The 9,915-nt window shown below is 68.2% G+C and overlaps 4 protein-coding genes across 4 annotated transcripts in view; 3 read left to right on the top strand and 1 right to left on the bottom strand.

Annotated features, from left to right (window-relative positions):
• Window positions 1–608, bottom strand: part of EMIHUDRAFT_247865 (hypothetical protein) — a gene marked incomplete at both ends in the record, with an annotated part of 786 nt that extends 178 nt beyond the window's left edge. The window contains 2 exons of the mRNA XM_005763875.1: window positions 54–122; window positions 282–608. Of these exons, the coding sequence (XP_005763932.1) occupies window positions 54–122; window positions 282–608 (396 nt within the window). The remainder of the gene's footprint in view (window positions 1–53; window positions 123–281) is intronic.
• A 3,164-nt stretch (window positions 609–3,772) lies between these two features.
• On the top strand, window positions 3,773–5,106 carry EMIHUDRAFT_247863 (hypothetical protein; the record flags this gene model as incomplete). Its single annotated transcript, XM_005763874.1, has 2 exons — window positions 3,773–5,015; window positions 5,093–5,106. 2 exons carry the CDS (start codon window positions 3,773–3,775, stop codon window positions 5,104–5,106), a joined length of 1,257 nt encoding a protein of 418 aa, XP_005763931.1.
• Window positions 5,107–5,361: 255 nt separating this feature from the next.
• On the top strand, window positions 5,362–7,506 carry EMIHUDRAFT_247862 (hypothetical protein; the record flags this gene model as incomplete). Its single annotated transcript, XM_005763873.1, has 1 exon — window positions 5,362–7,506. One exon carries the CDS (start codon window positions 5,362–5,364, stop codon window positions 7,504–7,506), a length of 2,145 nt encoding a protein of 714 aa, XP_005763930.1.
• Window positions 7,507–8,019: 513 nt separating this feature from the next.
• Window positions 8,020–8,739, top strand: EMIHUDRAFT_247861 (hypothetical protein; the record flags this gene model as incomplete). Its single annotated transcript, XM_005763872.1, has 1 exon — window positions 8,020–8,739. One exon carries the CDS (start codon window positions 8,020–8,022, stop codon window positions 8,737–8,739), a length of 720 nt encoding a protein of 239 aa, XP_005763929.1.
• Window positions 8,740–9,915: the final 1,176 nt, after the last annotated feature.

Here is a 9,915-nt window from a genome sequence, read left to right as displayed (position 1 = left end):
CCCGCCATGTCCATGAGCTCGCGCCGCTGCTTCAGGTACGCCTCCTCGATCACCTTTCGCTTGCGCTGAGGATCCACCTCGCCCACGACCTCCTTTCCCTTGCGGTCCTTGCCCAGCGGGCCCTGCATCGCACGCGCGTCCCCGCTCTCGCCCTCCTCGTCCTCGTCCTCCTCGCCCTCGTCCTCGTCGACGCTCCCCTCCTCGCTCTCATTGTCCGAGGCATTCGGACGAGCGGGCAATGGACCCGCCTTCGTCTTGCCCGTGTACGCCTTCCGAAGGACCTGATTGCGGGAAAACTTAGAGCGCTCCGCGATCTGCTCGAGCCGCGTCTTGGAGACCGCCTCGCGCACGTTGATGCGGCGACTGCTCCCGTCCGAAGACGCCTTGAACTGGCTCTGGTGCAGGGCGAGGCCGCGGTCGCAGCTCTCAAAGTCCGTGACGTCGACGAATGCAGTGCCTTTGAAGGCGCCGTCCTTGAGCACGAGCCGGCACGACGGCAGCAACGCAGCTGCGGTTGTGCCGGCGGCCTGTGCGAAGTGAGCGGCCACGTCCTCTCGAGTGGCAGAGTACGGCAGCTGGTTGATGAACAGCGTGACCTTCGACGTCATTATCAATCGACCCCGACTTCGACTTCGACGCCGGGTGGACCGCGACGCTGACTGCGCCGACCGAGGAACGCTGTTCAGAAAGCGCTGACCGAGAACGCTGACCGAGAACGCTGGACCGGGACCGAGAAGTGTCTCGCGACGACACGAGGACGCCGAGCCTGAGAAAAAGAAAGCAAGCGAAATCGACTCTCGTTAAAATCCCTGTGTGGTGGCGGCGTGCCGTCCTCCCATCCCTCCCATGTTTGGTCTGTTTTCTTTCTTTGAGTTCATGTAGTCCCCACAATACAAGCCATCGCTTGTCATGTGTCATGTGTCATGTGTCACATGACATGTACATGTTACATGTCATGTACATGTGCATGCACATGCGCAGCACATGTGAGAGAGAGTGCGTTGTTCTTGTTTCTATCCGCTTTCTCTTTCAGTCCTTTGATTTGATCTTTTCTTTCTTTCTTTTTAGACCGCGCCTTTCACGAGCCGCTGCCGCCAGCGCCCAGCCTCCGCACCGCGCCGCGTGGCAGTGGTGGTGCGCGGGGCGAGGCGGCAGACTGCTCGTCGTCGAGCCCGTCCGCCATCCGCTGAAACTCAAGCAGCAGCACATCGAACTCCTCGCTAGGCTCCAGCAGCGCTCCGCCGGCCGGGCCCAGCGCGCCGCCCTCGCCACCACCACCGCCGCCACCGCCGTCGCCGCGGCCGCCGCCGCCGCCTCCGCCGCCGCGCGCCTCCGCCTCGCTGCGCAGCGCGAGCCTCGCGTCGCAGGCGGCCCCGAGCTGCTCCTCCGAACGGGCGGGCGAGGTGGCCGCGCCGCCGGGCGCGAGGCCGTCGTACAGCCCCGCCTACAAAAGCGGACCCGGCCGCCAGTGGAGGAGGCCGCGCTGCGAGCATGCTCCGGCTGGAGCTTCTCTCTCCCCCGCGCGGCCGTACGCCTTGCCGGACCGCTCGCCGCCCCACTCCGCCTCCGCAGTCCTCTCTCTCGTCTGCACGTCGATGTCCACGCCTGCTCACAGCTGGCGCCGTGAAGGGCCGGTCCTCACGGCGAGGAGGCCCGTGGTGCGAGCCCGCGCCGACGAACTGTTCGATGAGCGCCCCCGCGACCCCCTCGAACGAGTCGGGCGTGAGCGGGCTGCCGCGGGACTGCGAGACGGGCCCGCGCGTGACGAGCGCACCGACCACCCAAGCGGGCTCCTTGCCGCTCGCCTCGCGCAAGCCAGGCCAGGCTGCCGCCGCCTCCTCCACACGCACCGCCAGGCCGCCGCCCGCGCCGCCGCCTCCCCCCCCCTCCTCCACGCAGGCGGCCAGCGATTCGAGCACCGCACTGCGCGCGCGCACCGCCTCGCCGCCCGCCTCGCCAAAGGCCGCCCGTGCCTCAGCGAGCGCGGCGCCGGCGGCCTCCGCGTCGCCTCGCAGGAGCGCGGCGATGGTCGCCGAGACCTCGCGGTCGCCCCGCTCCTTGGCCGCCTCCGCCTCCGCCTCGGACGTGCCTCTCCCCGTCCCAAAAAAGGGCCACGGCGCCGCGGCGCCCGACGGCGTAAACACCTTGGACACCCCGACGAGCAGGTCGAGGGGGCCGAGGCTCGCAGCCTCCTCTTCGAGCGCTGGCGGCCTCGGCACCTCGGCGAGCAGAGCTGGCGCAGGCGAATCGGACGGGGGCAGCGGCGCGGACGGCACACCGACCCTGCCATCTGCCCGAGGCAGGACCGCCGCTGCGTGCCTTGTCCGGCCGCCTCGGGCATAGGTCGCGATCAGCGCACCCCAGCGCGCATGGAGATCGCGCGGACTGGAGAACGAGGCCGCCGGGCCGAGCCCGAGCGCGGCGACCGAGGCAAACGGAGCGCCGTCAGGCAGCGTTGCGGCGACGCTGTCGCCGAGAACGCCAGAAAAGCCGCTTGTGGCGAGAAGGCGAGTCAACGCTCCGCCGAGCCCAGTGTCGATCGCGTCGAGGGCGGAGTCCAGGCGTAGCGGCTCCCCAGGTAGCGGCTGGAAGAGAGGAATGAGCAGCACGTCTGTGCGCTGGTCGGCAGCAGCTGCTGCGCTGATTTTGCCGAGGCGGTCGTCAGTGCTCTCTGTGAGACCGGCGCGAGGCTCGCCAGCAGTGGCGACGATGCGCCCAGCGCGGGTCTCGCTGTGGAGACGAGCAGCATGGCCACGCCAGCCCAGGAGCCCGACAAGAAGCATTCAGGCAAGTTTCGTGCTGCGCGCCGTCTGTGGCGACGCGCAAAACATCAACAACGCCGCTCGCAACATGCGTATCGCGCACTCATTCATGACCGGTCCTCAATGAATGTCCCACCTCCCTGCGCGCGGGCCTTCTAGGCCCGCGGGTAGTCTCACCCCATCCCCAGGCAGGGCCTCCAGGGCTCGCACCTCAACCTCTCATAGACCAGCGCACAGCGCCATAGGAGGTACTTTCTTCTCAATAACAAGGCTGTGAACGCTGCTGGTTGGCGTCGGTTGCGCAGCACCCCGTCCCCATCCCCTAGGCCCCATCCAGGTTGTTGGTTGCTGCCCCAGGTCCCGCACTATGTAGGTGGATGGAATGCCCCGTCCGTTCTCGGGATCATGCTTGTTCGGGTACATGGTTCGCCCGTCCGTCCCTCCCTGCCTGTGTCCCGTCCACGGCAAAGCCGACGACCTATGGTGCAATAGAGCTTACAGGGGAGGACGCGCGGCTCGTCGCTCGATGCTGCGGCGGCGTTGGCTATGGGTGGGGCTTTCCCATTCCGGTACTCGTACGTACGCGGTCCCGGCGGGCCGCGCAGGCGTGGTACTTCCTGCCGCGCGGAGCTTCACTCCCTCCTCAGTCCGGCGTTGGTTGGTTGGTTGCTGGCATCATCCCAGCACTGGGGGCGTGGGTGGGTGGGGGGTCCTGAGAGCTGTTGATTGGTGCTCTGTTGTAGGTATATTGTTGGCAAATCAAGACACAGACTCTGTTGATTGACAGCACAGTGCGAAACTAGGGTTGCAACCTGGTAAAGAACCCGCTCGCAGGCACCAACACACACTAAAAGAATTCTGAACCAGCAAAAGCGCCTTCCCTTATTCTTCCCTCCTTGCGTTCCACACCAAAGCTGGTATTGCTAAAAATCTCTCTCTCTCCCAAAGCTCACACACCTCCGACACGGCGAAAGGACGGCCGCACCGATCGTCTCCCCTAGCTCTCACGAATGCCGACGGACGAGGAGCTGCTGCAACAGAACCCTGACGCACGTGGGCTGATCGAGGCGGGTGTCCCGCGGGAGGAGGTCCTCGCTGGCCTGCGTCAGGCGGCGGAGGAGGCTGCCGCCAATCCGACGCCGCCGCCTCTCAGCCGCAAGGTGTCTGAAGGGCCTTTGCCGCCCGGCTGGGAGGAGAGGTTCGACCCGTCCACGGGGCGTCGGTACTACGTCGACTATGCAACCAAAACAACCTCCTGGGTCCGCCCCCAGCCCACCGGGCCCATGTCGCCTCGAGACCACCTCAAGTCCGCCGGCTTCCGGGAGTACCCAGCTGCCACCACGCAGCCGACGGCAGCTGGACTGCCAGAGTCCTCGTCGTTTCCGCAAGGGGGTGAGATGGACCCCGAAATGGCGGCGGCGATGAAGATTGCCGAGGCGGCCGATGCCGCGGAGGCTGCCGAGGCAAAGGCAAAGGAGAAGGAGAAGGCCTCCGCCGCGGCGTTTGAAGCCAGGATGGCGGCGCGTGAGGCAGCCGAGGCCAAGACGACTGCGCTCGGCAAGAAGAACAAGGGCGCGCTGCATAAGCTGAAGAAGGAGGTCGGCAAGGCTCTCGCCGCGCCGCCACCGGGCGCCCTAGGCCCCGTCGCGTACCAGCGGAGCACGTCAAACATCCCAAGCCGCGCGCGCCAGAACTCCACCTCGGGCAAGCTCGAGGAGATCGACGGGATCCTCGCGGCGCTGCGCTCCGAGTCGACCCCGTTCGACCTACGCGAGAAAGGGGCCGCCGAGCTCCGCAAGATGTGCAGCCGCGCCACCTCCGCCGAGATCCCCCTCGTCCTCCTCGACGAGCTGGGCGAGGCGTCAAAGCCGGCATTGCAGCGCACCCTCTGCGAGGCCATCGCGTGCGCTGTCGAGAGCCACCACAAGGCACTGCTCGAGTCGGGCGCGGCCCTCTTCATCACGCCGCTGCTGTCGTCGACCGACCCACGCGTCCAGCGCGGCGCGCTCGGCCTCCTCCAGATCCTCTGCCGAAGCAACGAAGCGTGCACCAACCAACTCGTCGACGTCGGCGCGGCGCCGGCTCTGCTCGGCTTGCTCTCTTCGGCGTCGGAGCTCACGGAGTCGCGCACGGTGGCGCTCCAGCTGGTCGCAACGATCATGGAGCAGCCCGACGGCGCTCGCGCCATGCTCGCGAGTGGCGTTGCCGAGCCGCTCTGCACCACACTCATCCACGCCTCCGGGCTCGCACCCTGTAGATGCTGGAGAGATTGTCTCCCTCAGACGCCACATGCAGTGGATACGCCAAAAGACGGCCACGTCCCGGTTCAGGCACCGGAAGATAGAGCCTCTCTATCTGCCGACTCCGCCGCCCCCCCTCCGCAGGCTCGCCAAGGGCTGGGGCGGAGGCTCGGCCTCGGAGGCGGAGATGGGAGTCGAGCAGGCGCGCGCTCGGCGGTGGGGCGAAAGGGTCAGGGAGAGAGGCCCATCGCCACTGGTGCGTGCTGTCCCGTTAGGTGGGTCTCGCTGTCGACTGCCTCTGCGCCGTCAACTCGGCCGACCCGGCGGCCGTCCAGCAAGCGGTGCGAAACACCTCGGCGATGCCCTCCATCGTCGCGCTCATGGGGTCGGAGAACGAGAATGCGCGTGCGGGCGCCATGATGTTGCTCTCGTCGCTCGCCCCCGAGAACGCGGGCGAGGTCGTCGCCTCGGGTGGCATTGGGATGATGATTGAGTCGCTTTCGCGCGGCGCGACAGACCAGACGCTCCACACGCTCGCGCAGCTCTCAAAAAATGCTGTCCACGCCGTCTCGATCGCTCAGCAGCCTGGGGCGCTGACGCAGCTGGTTGAGCTTGTGAGCCACCCGCACATTCGCGAGCTCGTCGTGACCATACTCTCCAACCTGTGCGCGCTCGGAGTTATCACGGCCGACTTGCTCTCGAGTCCGCAGACGCTCCACAAGCTCGTCGCACCGCTGATGCAAGGCGGGCTCTCGCCCGAGATGCGGTTGGGACTACTGTCGCTGCTCTCGCGCGCATCGCACGAGCCGGGCGGGAGGCAAGCTCTCGCGACAGTCGGTGCGCCGCGCCTCCTCGTCGAGGCGGCCGACGGGTCGAGCGACGCGGCCGCCGTGGGGCACGGCCTCCAGGCCCTCGCCCACCTCGCAGCCGATGAGAACTTCCGCTCGCAGCTGTCGGGGTGGGGAGCGCTGCGGCCGCTCTGCGCCTCGCTCTCGTCCGCACGCGCGCCCGACCCGCGCACGCGTGCAATCGCTCTCTCCGCCGTCGCCAACGTCTCGTACGTCGAGCCAGCGGCGCTGCTATCGGCCGGCGTCGCGCCGCACCTCGCCAGCCTTCTCTACGAGACGGAGCCCAACCTCCTGCGCATGGCGCTCACAGCGCTGCTCAACGTGACGCGCGACGCCTCCGCCGTACCGCCGCACTGCGCCGGCGAAATGCTCGCTGCCGGCGCCCCCGCTGCTGTCGTCGGCTTGCTCGCCCACGCCGATGCTGACATCCGCGCCATCGCGGCGGCCGCGGTTGCCTCGCTGTGCCAGCTCCCGCACCTGGTCGTCGGCCTCGCCTCCGCGGGCGCCGGTGTGGCGCTCATGCGCCTCCTCGTCCATACCCCCGACCCGACGATGGCGCGCACCATCGCTTCCGCCATGCCCGCCCTGCTGATTGACGAGCAGTCTCGGGCGGCGGCGCGAGACGCGGGCGGCGCCGTTGCGCTCAGCGGCGCCCTCGGCGCGAGCACCGACCCCGACGCTCGGCTCACCATTGTGTGCGCGCTTGCGGCGCTCGTCGGTGGCGACTGGCGCGCGGCTTACAAGGCCGCCGGCTGGCCGCCGATCATCGGCTCGCTGCAGGCGCTGCAGCACGTGGCGACCCAGCGCGCTGACATGCTCGAAGCATACTACGCCGTCGCCCGCGGCGCGGCGGCTGCCCTGAGCGAGTCGGATGGGCGCGACAGCCTGGCCGCCGACAGCCGCGCGCTCAACTTTGTGTGTACCTCGCTGTGGGCGCTCGCGCACGAGCAGTCCGACTTGGCCGCGGGCGCGGCCTCTGCGCACGTTGCTCTCTTGCGCGAGATGAGCAGCAAGTCAGAGCGAGCCAGCACGAGGGACTCCATCTCGGAGCAGTTCGACAACGCGCTCAAGCTCCTCGTCGAGGTCTCCGCTGACCCGGAGCTCGCAAGCGCGCTCGCTGCCGCCGGAGCACCCGCTGCGCTCATGCCGCTGCTCAGCGGCCCGCACGCGCTGGTCGCTGCCCGTAGCCTCGCACCGCTTCTGACGGACGAGGCGGCTCGCGAGGCGGCGTGCACCTCGAGCAACATCGACACGATGATCGAGGCGCTCGTCACGACCGAGCAGGAGGAGATGCGCTTGGCCATCTCGCTTGCACTCGCGGGACTCGTCGGTGGCGACTACAGCCAGGTCCACGCTGCGGGCGGTTGGAAGGCTGTCGTCACCGTCCTCGCCGCCACTGCCGCCACAGCGTCGCCCCAGATGGCAACTTTCGCTTCGGGCGCGCTCTCGCCGGTCATCGAAGCGCTCGACAAGCCACACCCGGCGTCGGCGGCGCCGACCCAGCCCTCCTCGCCGGCCAAGGTGGAAGCCGCGCCTCCGCCGACGGCGGGCGCTCTCATCGAGAAGGCCATGTCTTCCGCCTCGATTGGCGCCCAAAATGTCGCTTCACCCGAGAAGCCAAAAGTGTCGCTGGCGATCGCGGCGGACCTCGACTAGGGAGAGCTGTAGAGAGACGGTCAAGCTCAGGGCGGCCCGTGCTAGAGGCCGGGCGGCGGCGCGCCGTGCTGAGAGGCGCGGGCGTTCGAGTTGGCTGGGGAGCGAAGGTGTGGGCCGGGCGCTTTCTCGAGCGCGCCGTGGTCTCGATGTCAACCAGAAGCGAGGGCCTTCTTGTGCACTATGCGATCCGAGTCTGGCGGGCAAGGCAGCCGGGTCGGTTCGAAGGCAGACTGGTGTGGACTGGGGTGTCCGTCTGCGGGCGAACGAGGATTGCCCTGGGGGGCCGCAGAGCGCAGTGAAGAGAGCTAGCAGCCACTTGTGCGTCGCGGTTTGCCGATGTGAGTCTCCTTCTCAGCTATCACGGGCCTAATAGCAGTAGCAGCCGGCGCGCGCGTTTCTTTCCGTGCTCGAGCGGCTTCCCGCAAAGAGGCAGGCTGCAAGGGCCTCGTCAAGCCGGACGGAGCTCGAAGACCTCGAAGCGGAGGAGAGTGGCGCGGAACAGCTTGAAGCACAATGCTCCTCGCCGTGCTCGCGCTGGTCGCTCACTCGGCGCCTACCGCGTTTGTCTCAAACGGCGGTGTGCTATACCGCGAGCGCTTCCTCTCGCCGGCCGACTTTGAGGCTATCCGGCGTGAGTGCCGGACCCTGCGAGGCGGCATGCGCGCAGAGAAGGACTCGATTGCGCTGCGGCGGATGGGCCTGTGTCTCGACCGCCGATCCCACACACACGCGATGCTGATGAGCGAAGCGGTTGCGAGCCGGATCGCCGCGCTCACCGGCGTGCCGCGGCTCGAGCCGTCCGACTTTCCGGCAGAGTTGCGGCAGTATGGTGCCGGCGCCAGCATGGGTTGGCACCGCGACGACGCGCTCTACAGCCCGCCGCAGACAGAGGTGATCCTGACGCTCGAGAACACGGCTGACTGCTTCACCGAGTGGGTCTGCGCTGACGGCGGCCGCGACTCGGCGTGGACGACGCCGAACTCGGTGCTGCTCGTACGTGCCGGCGAGGGAGGCCCCTCGCACCGCGTCACGCCGGTGAAGCGCGGCGAGCGCACCATCGTCAAGCTCGTCTTCCACGAGCCCGACGCGGAGCGGTCTGCCTCCTTTTACGACCACATCAACTCCTTCCCAGGCGCGCAGAGATCGGTGGCGGAGCGAGCGCGCGCGCTGGCGGAGCGAGGCGGCCCGGGCAGTGGTGGTAAGGCGAGCCGGGCAGCGAGACGGAGGAGCTAGCGTGCAAAAGTACTACACGTACACGTATTAGGGCTATAGGGGTACAGACTCTGGCTAGCAGGGTGTGAGGGACCTCTCTACGCTCTAGAAGGCGTCGCCGTGGGCGCGCGCCATCCTCGCGAGGGTCAGGCCGAGCCCGCCGGGCCAGCTGAGGCTGTGTGTCCGTCCACTGTGGACCCAGTGATGGCCTAGGAGCCCTGCACGGACGGTGTTTATGCTGTATAACACCTAGAGCTCTAGGGACCGCGTGGCCGTGGGGTGGGCGGCGAGCCGCGCATCGGCCGACAAAGGACAATGTGCCGGTGTACGTGTTTCGGTGACACTCAGGGCCCGTTTTGCATGACCTGTCGGGCAATCAGCGCGCTAGAGAGTACGAAACCTCCTTCGGCGCGCTCTTTGCCGAAACCCGAAAGTGTGCCATCCGGTTGTTGCACGGCGTGCGCCACCGTACTCGGCGTACAAGTCGACACACGTAAATGGCAAGGCAAAACACAAGACCCGAGGCTCGATACCGTCATGCAACGACACTTGTCACTTCTCCCCTCCGCGCGCATCCGCTCAGAAGGCCTCACGCAAGCCTCACGGCGGCCGCTCCGCCCGCGGCGGCCGCGTCGGCGTCTTGACGCTGATAAAGTCCGCCAGCGTGAGGGCGGAGGGGCCACCGCTGGCGGGGGACGGGCGCGACGGGCCGCCGCTGGCTGGGGACTCGCGCCGCGAGCTTCCCGCCGCCGATCCGCGCGACGAGCGGCGCGAGCTCGCGTGCCCGCGCGCCCAGCTCGCCATCTGCTCGTGCACCTTCTTCAGGTGCGCCTCGCAGAGCTGCTGGGCGCGCCGCAGCGCCTCCTCCGACGAGGCGACGATGTGTAGCTCGAGCGCGGCGGCCTGCTCGAGCACGGTGGACGGAGAGGCGCGCCTGCCACCCGCGTCGCCGCCGTCGGTGGCGCCCAGCTCCGCCGTCACCTTGTTCGCGCGGCTCTCCTGCGCGATGTGCTTGAGCACGTAGCCCTGATGCCCGGTGACGGCGTGCAGCAGCCGGAAGCCTTCGGGCACCGCGCTGAAGGGCGGGTTCGGCCGCACCGACGCGTGGAGGAAGGCTGCGGTCGCGTCGGCCGGCGCCTCGCGCCGCCACGCCGACAGGTCTCGCTTGAGCTGCGCGGCCTCCCTGCTCTTGCCCTG

This window comes from Emiliania huxleyi, assembly GCF_000372725.1.
Source record: "Emiliania huxleyi CCMP1516 unplaced genomic scaffold EMIHUscaffold_612, whole genome shotgun sequence".
Taxonomy (NCBI): Eukaryota; Haptophyta; order Isochrysidales; family Noelaerhabdaceae; genus Emiliania; species Emiliania huxleyi.
The sequence above is the reverse complement of the archived record's forward strand: the minus strand, read 5'-3'. Positions and strand labels throughout refer to the sequence as shown.